The 15,772-nt window shown below is 46.8% G+C and overlaps 1 protein-coding gene and 1 long non-coding RNA gene across 2 annotated transcripts in view; one reads left to right on the forward strand and one right to left on the reverse strand.

Moving 5' to 3' along the window:
• Positions 1-15,772, reverse strand: part of LOC148595163 (uncharacterized) — a 379,939-nt gene that overhangs the window by 339,124 nt on the left and 25,043 nt on the right. The window lies entirely within an intron of this gene.
• LOC148595165 (FERM domain-containing protein 4A-like) overlaps positions 9,073-15,772 on the forward strand; it is a 199,986-nt gene continuing 193,286 nt past the window's right edge. The window contains exon 1 of the mRNA XM_088522090.1: positions 9,073-9,280. Coding sequence (XP_088378216.1) covers positions 9,248-9,280 — 33 coding nt within the window. The 5' untranslated portion in view covers positions 9,073-9,247. The remainder of the gene's footprint in view (positions 9,281-15,772) is intronic.

The raw sequence follows: 15,772 nt of genomic DNA on the forward strand, positions 1-15,772 counted from the left end.
AGCAGAAGACAGCCTTTACATCGAGGGGCACAGTGCTCCCAGCTGAGCTATAAGGGAGGGCTGTCTGTCGCCCGTGTCAGAAGGTACAAGGAGAGAAAGAATCACACGAGACAATGGCTCGAGAGGAAAACGCTTGGGCAGCTGAGAGCCAAGTTTACAAGTGGCTTTAAATAAGCCTGGAAATACAGCAGTGAAAAATTAGGTGGGGATGGATGCTAGTAATCACGAGCAAGGTGTTACACGCCCCGCAGAATGGGAAGGCTCACAAGGCTCAGAAGTACGAAGGCAAATTCTGTGAAGGGGAATTCTGTGAAGGGGAATTCTGCATGGCAGGAGTAGCTGTGAAGCCAGACTCTGCTAGGGCTTTGCTGGGACCAGAGCAGTTGTTGGGTCTCCCTGGGGACTGGTGTCGGGTGTCTGGACATGTCCTGGAAGGCAACCTGCCCTCATCAAGCAAGAGATGCAATCCTCCTGTTTGCAAGGACCATCTTTATTGCCTTTTTTTTTTTTTTTTCCCCATGCAAATGTATCTCCTGAGAGTCTGGCAACCGTAAAATCCCCCCCCAGGCCTCAACCTCAGAGGGACCCAAACTGCACTGACATCTTGGAGCAAAGCTGATCTTCTGTTTATCTTTTCATATCTGCTGATGTGCTTCTGCTTCAAAATTAACCTAAACCTAACAGGGGATTAACTAATATCAGCAGGCAATTATGTTTTACTGTATTGCTCTTGGACAGCCCCAGACTATTATTACTATTTTTCATTTTACCAGCTTCTTTCTCTTCCCCTCAATGTTGCATTTCTGCTTTATTCCAAGCAATCAAGCTCTTTCCCTCCCCATCTCCTGTTCCCCCAGGCCAGAATAACCAAAGTCCAGGATTTGCACAGTGGTAATGACATTACACTCCAGAGAAATTGATATTACTCATTTAATGCCTTGCCTGGCCTGTGAGACCTGGGCCTTCTTTACCAAAACGTTCATGGGGAGAGGTCTGTAGAGCAGCAAGTGAAGTTATAAGCATTTACGAAGTATCTGGAAGTCATCTTGCCTCAGAGGTTGTATTTCTAAAGACTCAAAATGATTATAAAGAGGTTTCTAACAGAAAGCATAGTAGTCATGCTTTACCAGAGTTGCAGATTTGGCAAAGAGTATTTAGTTTCACAGAGATATTAATACACAGAGAATTAAAGTGGCTTTACCTTAGTTTCTGGGGAAAAAAAAAGTTTTTCTTTTATTCTATTTTTCTTTTATTCTATTCTGTTGATTTGTTCTAGCAAACCAAACACACCCAGTGTTTGTGGCTCTCTACACTGCAGTGAACACTATGTCGTGTTTGAATGGTTACGGAAGTAAATGAATAAATCATCTATTTGCCTGTTGAAAATGCACGGATAGACCTGGCGCTCCAGTAAAAGGCTTTGTATGTGTTTTGACTGTTAACGCCCAGAACGACAAACACACCTAGCAGAGAAAGGAAAATGCAGTTGCAGTTAGTGCTTTGGGAGGAAAGTACCACCGTATTTACAGGGTGCTTTTTGTCAGAAAACTACATGGGAAGCTCAGCCGTATGGTTGCACACACAGCTGGAGTCAGGGGAGCCAGAGGCTGTTTCCTTGGCTGGGTAGGAACTGGATAGCAGCTATTAGTTATTAGTTATTTAGTGTATAAACTTCATTTCTACCTCAGCTCTGATTTTTCATCTATAGATCCTCAAAATGCTGGTAAGCTGGGATGAGAAAAAGAAGCAAGGTGGACCCACTGGGGTGGGTCCTGGACCTCTTCCTAGTTATGATCCCATTTCACAGAATGGTTAAGTTTGGAAGGGACCTCTAGAGACCATCTAGTGCAACCCCACTGCTCAAGCAGGGACACCTAGAGCACGGGGCACAGGGTGGGTTTGGAAGATCTCCAGAGAGATCTCCACAGCCTCTCTGGGCAGCCTGTTCCAGGGCTCTGTCACCCTCACAGGAAAGAAGTTCTTCCTCACATGGAGATGGAACTTCCTGTGTTTCAACTTGCACCCGTTATCCCTTGTTCTGTCACTGGCCACTACGGGGAAGAGTTTGGCCCCATCCTGTCTACATTCTCCCCTCAGTTACTTATACATATTCATGAGATCTCCTCTCGGTCTTCTCTAGGCTAAACAGGCCCAGCTCGCTCAGTCTTTCCTTATAGGATAGATGCTCCAGTCCCTTAATCATCTTTGTCACTCTATGCTGGACCCTCTCTAGAAGTTCCACCTCCCCCTTGTCCTGGGGAGCCCAGAACTACACCCAGTACTCCAGATGTGACCTCACCAGAGCTGAGGAGAGGGGCAGGATCCCCTCCCTCGACCTGCTGGCAGCGCTCTTCCTGATGCAGGAGGAGGCCACGAGGGCACGTTGCTGCCTCATGGTTAACTTGTTGTCAACCAGGACTCCCAAATTGCTCTCTGCGGAGCTGCTTTCCAACAGGTCAACCCCCAGTCTGTACTGGTGCCTGCGATTATTCCTCCCCAGGTGCAGGACCCTGCACATCTCCTTGTTGAACCTCATGAGGTTCCTCTCTGCCCAACTCTCCAACCTCTCTAGGTCTCTCTGATTGGCAGCGCAGCCCTTGAGAGCGTTGACCACTCCACCCAGTTTGGTGTCGTCCGCAAACTTGCTCAGGGTTCACTCTTTCCCCGCGTCCAGGTCATTGATGAACAAGTTGAATGGCCCAGTAGTGACCCCTGGGGACACCAGTGGCAACAGGCCTCCAACTATATTCGGTCCTGTTTATCACCACCCTCTGGGCTCTCCCATCCAGCCAGTTCTCAATCCACCTCACTGTCCACTCATCCAATCCGTACTTTGAGAGCTTTCCTATGAGGATGTTACAGGAGACTGTGTTGAAAGCCTTGCTGAAGTCAAGGTAGACAACATCCACGGCTCTTCCATCGTCCATCCAGCCAGTCATCCCATCATAGAAGGCTATCAGGTTCATCAAACATGACTTCCCCTTGGTGAATCCATGCTGAAATTTCATATCTTGCTCTCCAGTCGGCTCGTGATGGAGGGAGAGTTCTTTTTCCTAATAATGACTGAGGTCGTTGGCGTGTCATGAAGCTAAATGCTCCAGTGGCTGGAGGAGACTGGCCAGGCCCTCATGGAGCTGCTAAGCAGGAGAGACCTGCAAGCTGGCTTTGCTGCAAGTTACTCTTCATCTTTGTAAAGACACACAAAACTTACTTTTTTACAGATGCCTTCAAAATAACACAGATAAAGTAATCTTAATAATATCTTGCTATCTTAATATTCATCACATTGTTTATCTTTTGTGGAACAAGAGCTTCATTAGAACTTTAAAGATTAATTCCCCCTGAAAAGTAATTGGTGTTTTCAGGCTTCATTAAAACTGGTGCCATACGAGGGCAAGCTGGCAAATGATTTTGCAAGCACTTACTCATGCAAATAGTGCATCAGCAGAACAGCTTGCAAAGAGTACAAGTGTGTCCCTTGTTTACTTCCTTGGAGGATGCTCTGGCTCCCTCTGAAGCCATGGGGCAGATCTCAAAGGATTGCACTGGCTATCATGGAGAATGAAAATCTCCTTTCTGTGTATATTTTGGAAATATGCCCTGTACTAGCAACAAATAAATGTAGTTCCAGTTTATCAGCACTGCCAAAGCAATGCACCCAGCACAGCACGCGTCCTCCTCTTGCATCACTGACAGAGCTGAGCCCTGCCTGCAGCCTCAGTGCCTTGGAGAGATCCCAAGCAGGAAGCACACAGATAAGCTTTCAGGAACCAGGCAGCATTTGCAATTTTGCTAGTCTCAAAAAAGACCCCAATGCTAGTAAAAAAAAAAAAAAGAAAAAAAAAAGAAAAATCATTATTTCACAGTAAAAGTCACTGCTGAGAGCATGGCTTTTCTGAGAACAACACTTTGTATATGCCAGGAGATGACTTCAGAGCGAGAGCTGAAAGATCGCAGTTTCCAACCCTGCTTATAGCTTAATCTGCAACTAAAGAGAAACTGGAAAGGTAGGACCATGTGGAGAGGGAGCATCGTGTCATCAGCATCATCCACCGTCGGTGCCGTGCCGGCATACTGGAGATAGGGATGCTGAGGTGCCACAAGACCGCGAGTGAGCCCAGGATCGTGCAAGTGAATACACCTCGAGCACCCCAGCCAGAACTGGTTTTGCTGACTCCCAACACTTTCCTTTGCCTTCCAAAAATCCCAGCTTGTTACACTCTGATGGGCGCTGGTACTGCCTCACTGGGAAGGGGAGAGCTGCATAGCCCAAGCAGTAATGAGTGGGACTCATGGCCCTGCCCAGCATGCCTGCATTTTTGGTGTTCTTTTTCTATCAGGCCATATAGAAAAGAGCATAAAATTATCCAGAATGTGGGATTCTGGCTGGTTTGACCCTTTTTCACCCCTTAAAAAAAGACAGAAGAAGGAGGGGATTTCTGGAAATGTATAAGTGTGTGTTTTGCCCTGAAGAATGAGTCATATTTTTCCCCATTGTTGAAAAGAGCTATTTTTATCAAAAATAAATAAATAAATAAGAAAGAAAGGCCCTAATCAGAGCTGGTTCTTGCAGGTCATAAGCAGCTCTTACCCATTCTTAGATATGCTGTGAACAGTTTGCATTTGTACACTTGCAAAAAGTGCAATTTAAATCCAGCAGAACCTCATAGGGAAATTGGTTTTCATGAACCTCCCAGTTCATTTAGCCAGACCCATAGACCTATTGCAGACATTGACCTTGATTTAGGGCTCCCACTTTGGGGACTGTAGTCTGCTGGTTGAGACTTTTATTCATAGAAGAGGTAAATGAAATGCAGGGGAAATCTGGAGGAGTGCTGGAGAGAGAAGCACGGCAGCAAGAAAAATTCGTATCATTTGGAGGCAAATGTTGCATTTATGGAAAGCAGGCAACAAAAATAAAAAAAGAAAAAAGCGAGCATGAAAGACACCCAGGGTGTTAAATATTCATCAGTATTCCACGCACCGCATGTGCTAAATATAAGCGACGATTCCGAGCAGCCCCAGTGTATGACTGGGATGTCTCCCCCTCTCCCACACGATGCCATAGCGATTCGGATGTCTGGGAAGTCGCCATGGCAACACCTTGATGCTACCTTTTGTTCGGTGGATGAAATGACTGGCCGTGAGGGCCGGGAGCCGTGGGCACAAAAACGCACTGTGGCAGGGACTGTGGCATGGCAGCACATGAGGCTCTGCAGGGACCAAATCTGGGCCCCTTGAGCCATCAGTGGCCACCAGCACTCGCTGCTGGTGAGCTCCAGCCTCTCTCTGCTGTCACACGTGTGCAGATCCATCTCTTTGATCCCAACAGCATCACTCGATTCTACATGAGGATTCACATCCCAGAGATTTGGGAGGATTTGAGTTTGCAGATGTCTCATTCAGGCTCAGCTCCATCCACAGAGTGTGAGCAGAAGGAAAGTTGAGGGTTCAGATACGCTTTGTAGAGACAGGCAGTTTCCAGGTTGATCAGTCAGTATCCAAACTGTGAATATAGGCCCTTTTTGGCCTATTTCCCCTATGCTGAGTATCTGAGATGCAGCTCCTAAATTAGGAGACACCTACATTTAGATGTTTATATACACATGACTAAATGTCAGCTAGATATCTGAGTTCTCATTCTAGTCTGTTGCGATCTATCAGTGCAACCAGCAGAACCAAGATAGATATTCACCTCTAAGGTAGACATCTACCTTTACTGCTGTCCAGATTCCAGCATGTGTTCAACAAAATTACAATGGGATTTCCCAGATATCCATTTTCCTCCTGTGACTAGTTAAGGAGCTGTGAGCAGTTATACTCTCAGTTTAGGCACTTCTCCTTACAAAGGTTGAAACCGGAACAGGACCAACCTCTGCGGCATGTGTGCGAACCAGACAAGTGGGTCCCCTCTTCTGCTCATGAAGAAAGTGAGATACAGTGGGTGTGAGCTGACCAGCTCTGAGTCAGATGCTGCTCTCCCGCTCTGAAAGAGGATGAGAGAGCAGGCGTTCACATGCTGCCTTTGCCACTGCAGTGCCTTTGATGTGAAAATCACGGAAGCAGAGGCTGCAGAACAAGTCCGTGGCAATCTGAGCATCACCACGAGTCGCAGCCTACGGGTGAACGCACTGTCAGACCACGGCACGAGCTATCCCAGCATCTCCCTGCTGGCTACAGCAGCTCAAACTTCTCTTTTAAAAGAAGAAGCATGAGCTTCCCTGGTTCTTTCTGTTGCAAAGTCGCTACTCTGAGCAGGAAGGGGGTTGGCCAGGAGGCTGCAGTGTTAAATGCCCTGCTCCCGGGATGCAGAAAGGACAGGGCTAAAGCAATCTGACTAGACACAGGTAGCATTCAAGTCCTGCCTGAGAGAGGAAGATGAAATAAGAAGCCAGACCCACATCTACCTGCTGGCTTTTATATGCTGGAGACCACCGGCCTCAGAGCTGCCCCATCATCTGCTCAGGCAGAGCCAGCTGGGGTGCTGGCCCCACTGATGGAGATGCATGTGGGACCTCACTGTTCAGCAGCTCTGTGCTCCTCTGCATCACTCAAGAGCCCAGCACAGGGGTTTGTCCCAAGCACGGGACTAAGAGCATCCTCCAGGCACACTGGTGGGGGCTGCAGGTTGGCCACCTCGCTCCCTCTTCCTGTGGCCATGGATGGCTGTCAAAACAACATCATCCTCTTTGCTGTTCCTGCTCGTCCTGCTGAGCTGGGCTCCAGGGTGACTCATGCAGCATCAGCACAAATCCCGAATCCTCTCAGATCATAGATCCTTTGAGCGCTGCTGAACCAGAAAGGCCCCGGCTTGCTTTTCTGGTCCCAGGCTGAATTAGTGTTTTGGCCTTTAGGAAAACTATCTGTTTTTTGCTTGTAAACAGAGATAACACAGGAAACCTCATGAGGCTTTATAGTTTAGCCTGGTTCAAAGCAGAATTGAGCTTTAAAAGAGAAATGAGCATTCATATGCTATCTCGGGAGCACCATCCACTTCATTATATTGCACTGCAAGTTGACCAAGTAGCCTGAGCTTTCCAAAATTACCAGACATGCTCCTTCCTTTCAGGTTCTTGTTGACACTTTTTCCTCTGATAATTTAGGGGACAAGATGTTTCATAGATGCATGGGCGGAACCTCACACCGGGCCTGACACCACTGCACAGCAGAAAAATCACAGCTGATGTATTTTGCTATAGCCTGGACTTCCTGCCTGCCATTTATTCAGCCATTTATTAAAGTCTTGTATAAACTGTGTGAATACTGATGGAAAAAGAAAAATCCAGCAAGAAATAGATGAGCCTGCAGGAGTTGTATGGACTCGCTGTAGCTCAGGAAAACTTCCCTCCACCGTGCATATGATATAATCAGATTGATTCACATTTAATAAGGACTTCAATTTTGCCAAGGACCATATAATTACTTTGAAATGGGTATTAATCACACAGTAGGCACTTCCCCTCCCTGTTTTTACCCAATAAGGAATAATAAGAAAAATGCCCTAAAACTCTAAGATCTGCAGGATTGGGAGGCAGAGATGGAGAAGAAAAAAAGAAGTGTGTGATCAAACACTATGATGAATGTCACTGTCTGGGTATGTTTCTACTAGGTCTTTCCAGGGCAGAGATCTTTTCTTTCTGTGTGTTCATCCCAGGCTTTGCACCCTGTGTTATCCTCCACAAATATATTCCTTAGCACCCACTTCATTTCAGAGGAGCTTCCAGAAACCTGCATGTAGCATGAAGGCTACATGTGAGCAGAGATGGTCTCTGTCCTGAAGAGCCAAAGGATGAAACCAAGGGAAACAAAGCGAGAAGCTTTATGGTGAGGAGATGGAGCCCGGAGGTCCTGGGGAGTTGCTGAGGTCAGAGCATGAATGATCTGAGCTTTGGTCTTTTGGGAGTTGAGGTGAATCATCTTCAGAAGGAGCGGACCTCTCTCATGGGCTGTGCAGGGAGCCTCGGTGGCTGACTTGGACTGGAGGGCTGAGGCTAAAACAGTTGAATCCCCACAGTTGCCCAGGAACTGTGTTTGATTGGATCTGCCAAATCCCAGCCCAGTGCCTGAATCACACAAGGTCTCCTCTGAGTCTGTTGCTTCGGGCCCTTAAAGCAGAGCGAACGCTAAAGGGCGTTAGAAATTTCCACTTGTGGTACACTGCAATAGACATTCCCAGACAGCAATTTTTTAATGCCAAGAACTATGTTCTGGTTGTTTGACGAGGTTGTTTTTTATTATTATTTCATTTTTGAACCAGTAGAGCGCTTGTACATGGAGATTTATCCCCTGGGCTGTGGAAGGGGGCTGTGTGTCTGTCTGCAGCAGGACCTGGGATTACCCCAGTGGGAACAGATCTGGGGACTGAAGCAGTGTGGGGCAGATGAGAATGCTTTGGTAGGGATGTCAGAAAGGGTCGATTTGGGACCAGCCTCATCCTGTGGACTGAATGTGTGGAGCACATAGAGGTACAGTTCTGAGGCACGTTTTCCAGTTGGATTTCATCCAAAGGAGATCCCATCCAAGGAAAAAGTGGGGGCAATTAGGGACTCAGCACAAAGACACACAGTCAGCGGGTACCTTCTCCTGACCAACTTTGCAGCACTGAATTCCCTTTGTTTCCCCCTCTTTCATTCCCGTCTTTCACTCCCCGTGTCTCACAATTGCCAGGAACTCCCTTTCAGCCTGGGCTGCATCCCTGGCTGCCAGCCGGCGCACGCAGCACAAAATGCTCAGAACAGCATTTGCGAGCCGCTATTCGGGAAAAAATCACATCATGTGAAGCTCGGGGATAAGGAATATACAATTTTAAAGCAGAAGCCCGGGCAAGCTACAGCCTCGCTACGCCGGCGAAGTTTCACCGGTGCCTCCTTATCCACTGGGCGCGGGGAGGCGGCGGGATTAAGCCGCCTCTAACAAAAAGCCGTGGGCACAATAGGCACCGTCCCACGGCCCGCGCGGCGGGGCTGGGACCGCGTCCCGCGCTGAAGGCGTTACGTAAGGCGGGCTCGTCTCCGCGCGGCGATGGCACGCGCGTAGCTGCGGGCGGATTATGCAGAGCCGGCGAGGCAGAGCGCGAGGAAGGCTGCGCCGGGAAGGGCACCCCTGGGGATTGCAAGTTGGCGGGCGGCCGAGCCGCCGGCCGGGCGTCGCGGGCGCTCCCTGACATGCTCCTCTTCGTGTGGGATGCTTGAGAGCAACGCCGGGGAGCAACTTGCGGCTGGAGGATTGGCATGAGGAGCGGAGCAAAATGGAAGGGCTTCTGTCTCCGATGAGAACGAAGGTAGGGGAAGATGCTAATGGCTTTTGGAGCGGTTTTTACCCGGGGGAGGGAAGGGGAGGTGCAGGGTTGGCTCTGTGAATAGGGTCTTGCCGGGCTTTTGTCTCTTTTCTTTTCTCTCTTTTCTTTTTTATCCCTCTTTTTTTTTTTTGGGACCATGCTCGCAGATGTAACTCGGGGCAGCAGCAGTCGCCTGCACAAGGGGAGTGACCCATCACTCTTCCTCCACGGAGATGACCTTTGTAAATGAGTTTGCCTTTTGGGGCGGACAGCCATATTTCTGCCTGAATTTCTGAGCGGAGCCTCTCATTGTGTTGCCAGCGGTTGCCGGGAGCTGCCGGCCACGCGTTCCCCGGGCGCCGGGTTTGGGCAGCGATGCTGCTTTTGTGCCCCATTCCCTCCTGGAGCGGGCGGACTCTCCGTGAGGAAGCGGCCGCCCAAGCTGTAGGAGAAAGTGAGCGCTTAGCTTCAGTCGCTGACTGCCCGCTCACACTCCCAACTCTTCCTAGAGCTTTGCCATTAATCCTCTTTACGGGAGAAACTTGAATTCCAGAGGGACAAGAGCAGAGGCAGGGAAATGCAATTATGGTTTGGTTTGCAAAATCTTTCACGATATTTCATTCCCTTGAAATGTGTGGTCCTGGGGGACTGTCTGAAAGCTGGCTGTATTTTATTTAGTCACTGCCTCCATCCCATGTGGTGACGGGCTTGAGTGAGCCTCTTTGGTTCTGGTCCATCATCACCCACAGTCCAGCTCCGCTGTATTGTATTTTAGGATTGGGAAGTCTGGAATACAGTGACCACCCGTGTTGGCAATGAGGCATCTCCATTCCCCTTGAGCACAAATGATTTTAGAGGTGAGGTTTTATCAGAGTTGTTCCATGCACATGCAAGACCAGAAAAGACTTCAAGAAATCATCCTGTCCAGCCCCTGTACTGAGGGAGACCAGCTAGTCTTCTCCCCTGCCCTACATCCCTACCAGCTACTCTCCTAAATTAAAGGCTTTTAAATGATTGAAAGTATTTTCAATATTAAAAGTTCCAAATGTGATTTAAATAATAATAATTTGCCAGCAAATGGCTGTACTGTAATCCTCCAGAGGAGTAATTTTTTTTGCACTTTAATTTGCTTCTTTTTTGTCTTGCCCAATAAGTTGAACGTTAAGAAAAGGGGCCTACCAACCTCATAGAGCTTTCCATTACATAAGAATAATGCTAACATTTATAGAGTGAAAGATTTATAAGGTATCATAGACTCAACCATTCATACCCATCATTGGTATGTATATACCCATATATACATTGGTAGTAGTCTTTCTAAGATCCTTCTCAGTTCTGCTTCTTTTAAAATCAGAGTGTAAAACAAACAAATGAAAAAAAAAAAAAAAAAAAGGTCTCATTTCCCATTGTAAGAAAATGCAACTTTCAACATTTTAGTTGATGTTTCCATTCTGTTCCTTTAACCAGGCTTGAAATGATTGCTGGAGGCAGTGCCTGCTGTATGGGTGCGCTATCAGGTTAATGTTGGGATTATAGTGGGATGTGTGTACTATCGGCACCTGCAGCACGCGCGGAGCTATAAAAATGACAGAGTAAGGGAATGGGACCGGGGTTGCGTGTTGTGTTTGTTCATCTGACTTGCTTCATAGCTGCCGCTGGAATGTAAATCCTAATAATGCCTTTTGTAACATGTAATCTCAATTGCCACTGCCTGGTTATTTATGGATCCTACAGAGGAGTTTGCTTGGGAATACACACAAAATCCTTTGGGCTTGGATGTGTTCTAATAACACAGAATTGGACAGACTCGAGCCTCTCTAATGCATTTAAAAACCTTTTCAAGACAAAAAAATGAGATTTGAAATCCCTGGTTTCAGTGGTGTAAAACTGGTGTGAGTCTCCAGAAGAAGCCGATATTGGTGGCATTGGGGTAAACTGGAGTAGCTCCACAGCACCCACGGAGGGGTGCTGTGCTGTGCACATATATTCTGTGCAATGCAGATCGGGATCCTGCTCCTTATGTCTCCGCCTTTCAGTGAGACAACAACGAGATGATTGCTTTAATAGACGTGAAAACTCATCTCGTTTCGAAGATGCTTCACAGTTGGCGGTGGCTCCCTGCTTACTTGCCAGAAAAGCAAGTGTAAAACTCTCCAAACACAACCCCAAGAGGTGACGCCTGCACAGAACTTGTCGCGCTGAGACCCTGCGTGCTGCGGGTCCCCACGGTCCCCTTCACTCCCCCGTCTGTGTGCCCATCTGCCACCGCTTGCGCTACGCGTAGGCTAATGTTTTTCAAGGCAAGGGCTGGAAGTTTCTCGTCCCATGGTTTCATGCCAAAGTGGAGGATGGTGATGCCTGCTCATCTCCTGCAGTCTTGGTTGTTCCTGCAGGGTCCCACAGAAAGGCCAGATCCCAACCTGGCACTGTGGATGTTGATGTGCATTAATTTATCTCCACGTTACAGCAAGATGCAAATAAGCACATCTTCACTACTGAAGTTTTTATATTTTGTTGTCCCAGGCAGTTGCAGTCAGCTTGATCCAGACAGAAAAATATTTTTTTTAAAAAAAAGTTTGTTTTGTTTCACTGAGTAATTTGGAGAGAAGTCTGCCTCTTCGTGGCATCTCCATAGCCTGTCACCTGGTGAGGCCAACATCACTCTCCGTCCTAAGCAAAACATGCAAAAGCCGCACTCACTTAAACCAGGGGGGCTTTGGCGAGTGTTGTGTCAGTAGCTGGAAATATCACTGCCATCCGGTCTTGGGTCCCTTTTTTCTTGTGGAGGTCACCAAACACGCAGCCAGGGCCAAACGTCCCCCAAAAGCCCATCCCCAAACCCCAGTCACTCTCCCCACACTTGGTAGGAGACAGCAGTGCAGTCAGAGTCGCTTCTCAGGGACTTCTGCTTCTACAAAACGATAATCCATTGGGTTACTGGGCCATGCTGGATGATCGTAGAGCGCAGGGGCTTAATAGCTGGGAAAGCCTTTAAAATATTTGTTGAGGTAAATTAGATATCAACCATTAAGTGCATCACAGCGTATAATGGACTCCACTATAGGAAGTCAGGAGTGATGAATATATTTCTACTTTTACCAAATCGGGCTGTTCATATGCAGAAGTTTAAGGGAAAGTTGAGGAATATGCGGTAGAATGGGCTTGTGTGTCAGAACAAGCAGAACTTCCTGAGCAGAAAACTCACCCTCCATTTCTATGCTGTTGATTAAATTTCATAGAACTAAAAATAATAGTGGCAGGCAACTATTCAGTGGCTTAATTATGACACTGATAAATATGAGCAGAACCAATTGGATTCTGTAGCTATGGCTAGTATGTTTGAGTCCTCTCTTTTTGCACGTGAAAGTTAAGGCACACTGTAGACCCTGTGCCACCTTAAGAGACTGTGAAGTTGATTGCATACAGTGCAGCTTAAAGAATGAAGAAAGGCATAAATATTACACTCCTTTTGTTAACCTCTGTTTTAATTTGTTTTTTAATCCTCAACACACTCACAATTTTCCTTACCCCCCCAGTGCATCGCCTTCAGCGGTTTACGCTGGCATAAGAATTTCAGTAATTTCAGTTCCTCTGCCACGGACACTTGCCAGTGCATGCTGCTGAATTTGCAATGAGCACCTGGCTTGAACCATGCAGAACTGGCTAGCTGCGCCGTTTCACTGTGAGAAGCCCATGTTTTGGTGCACTCTGCTTCACTTTTAAGACCCACTAAAAGAACTTTCTCAATGAACTTTTCATCTGCTCACAAACCTGCGCAGAGGGTAAATGGAGATTAATTGTTGTTGAATTTACTAAGCTTTGCATCCAAAGATAATGAATTTTGAGGGTGCCTGTGTACAGAGAATTCAGCTAACAAACTCAGTAAATAAAGTGTGTAATGTTTAGATAGTGCTCTTAAAACGTTAATGGAGCTCTTCTCTGTTGTTGAATCTTATTAACTTTATCTGTTTACTATAGATTCTTGGGATTAGAACACTCCCGTGGTATTACCGTTTATTTGCTGAATCCTTTTGGCTCTACTTCCGAAGCAATTTCGCTTTTGACCACTAGATCTCTCGAAAGCAATGGTGAAGTTGTCCTCTGTGTCTCCCTTGGAGAAGTTCATAGTGAAACAAAGCCTTGGTGGTGGCTAAATCCCTGGTCAGTCTTAGAGAGCAGAGAGCTGTGACATTAGGCCTCTGAGATTGCGTAACTTGAGGGAAAATTGTCCCAAAGAAAGGAAAACCTGGAGTTTGGGCTTTTTACCCTTACCCATTGGATTGGTGTAAATCTACCCCCGCTGTACCTTAACTGAAAAGAGATTTACAGAAACAGATTTTTACCATTCCTTGTTAAGAGCAAGCAAACTGTGAGGCTGCTTGCAGCAAAGTGTTTGAACATATTCTGAACTTTAAGCTCACAGACATCCCAGGGAAGTTAAAGTTAGAAGCCTGTGCTGCATGGAGAGCTCTGCGTTTGAAGATCACCTTATGGCACTCTTACGCAAGCGGAGATGCAGAACAAACCCTCCTCTGCATATGGCATGGAACTATTCCTGCTATTCTTAGCACTGGTAGAAGACGGGGAGGACACGTGTCCCCCCAGAAAAGCATGTGCATTCCTCCTCTGAGGTCTCAGATCCCCATGTTGATGTCGCTGTGTATTTACCTCCCAGCCTGAATATCCCATTGAGGCAACAACTGAGCTGGTGGTGTTCAGAGCCTGGGATTTGCAGGATGTTTTGGGGGAATTCAGACCTCCAGCTTTCAGTAATTTCTAATGAAATCACGTGCAGAGCCACGGGCAAGGCCATGTCTGCAGGGTGACCATCAAAGTGCTGGTGTTACGTGACCAGCCCTTCCACGGGGCGCTCACGGATGCTGTCGAACAGCTTAGCAGGGTAGCTCGCTCACTGTCTTATTAGCAGTTAGACTCAAAGGTTAATGAGGCCATATGTAATTCTCCAAGCTTGTAGACAGGTTTTTTTTCTTTTTCAAAAAAAGGCAATTCAAAATATAATGAAGCTCTATGTCTACTGCCGTTAATCATAATTTTAAAAATACCTGGGAGAGAGATTGTAGGGGCAGAGTTTGGCTTCAGAATAACTCTTTCATAACATTTTTGCCTCTGGAAAACTGGAGCCCTTTCCATTATTTCATAACATTTCCTAAATCCATCCAGATTTAAAAACAATATATCACTGAACACGAAACCAAAAGGTTATTTTTCCTCCCCGGCTGTGCTTGGCGTCTGCATGGGGAGACTCTATGCCTGGCTGGTCCTGTGCCTGCGAACAGCCACGTCCAGAGCGGATTATTGACTCTACCAGGGCAGAGCGCGGTTGCAATCTGAGGTGGGAAGTGGACACAGGGTTTGTTATTAATTAGAATTACACTGCAGTAGCACAAGGGTGTCCCAGCCCAGTGCAGGGCCTCATATACCTAGTACCCACCAAAGATACGATAATAAGACAATCCCTGGTCCAAAATGTTCCCACTTCAGGGTTGGGATGAAGTGGCAGCCTTTATCCACTGTTCTTCAAGGAGCAAGTGTTTTGTTGCAGACATTGATATCTCACCAGGGTTCTTTGGCTGTTCTTGGTCCCATCAGTGGGACTCCTGAGGCGAACTCACCCGCATTGCACCCCCCAGCAAACTGGCAGAGCACCCAGCTGTGTCGAAGCACAGGATCAAACCGGCTGTTCATCCCATGAGCAAGAAGTCAACCAAGGGGCCTGCAGGTCTGCGTGGATGAACAAGGGGCTCCTGGCAAAACTCAAGCAAAAGAAGGATCACAGTGATTCCAAATTAAAATAATAATAGCAAAAACAAACGCTTTACAATGCAGCGTGACAAGGCAAGGAGTGGAGACTCAACAAAAAATGATGATGACAGCACGTAAGAGCGAAAAGCTCATTAGCTCTGTGCATGGGTTGCCAGCTTGAAGTTTTGTTTTTGTTTTTGCTTTTTAATAAGAAGCATGGACATGATAGACTGCTGAACACCCATCTCTCTAGTCATTTCATTAAGGGGTTTGCCTAACGGACAGCTGCTGGAAAGGCAATTTGCCATCTTTTGCAAAAGGAGAACTCAGGTGGTGCCACTGCTTAGCTGTGAATCACAAGTTATTCAGGTATCCTCTGGGGAAGGTCTGAAAGTCACAACTGCTCAAAAAAATGGAAAAGGTGCGAGAATGGTGATGAAACAAAAAGGATGCTTCTCTCAAAATGCCAGCATGGTAGTTGTCTGCAGAGGGAAATTCTCCTGCATGTGGTCTGATGTATAAGGTCATCCTGAAGGCAGTTTTGGGTAGACACTGTGCACATTTAGTTTTGGGGATTATTGGGAAAGCACTTGCATAATGCATATGCTGATCCTTTACTAGTGCATATTAGCACTCGCTTAGCTCTCTTAGGAAATCAGCAGATGCTTTAATAGGTATTGGTTATTTTTCATAATATTTTACTGCTTTTAGATGAACATACAAATATATGGA

The sequence above is a fragment of the Tinamus guttatus genome, unplaced genomic scaffold (genome assembly GCF_059628265.1).
Source record: "Tinamus guttatus ecotype Peru unplaced genomic scaffold, ASM5962826v1 Tinamus_guttatus_pri_ptg000148l, whole genome shotgun sequence".
NCBI classification, from domain to species: domain Eukaryota; kingdom Metazoa; phylum Chordata; class Aves; order Tinamiformes; family Tinamidae; genus Tinamus; species Tinamus guttatus.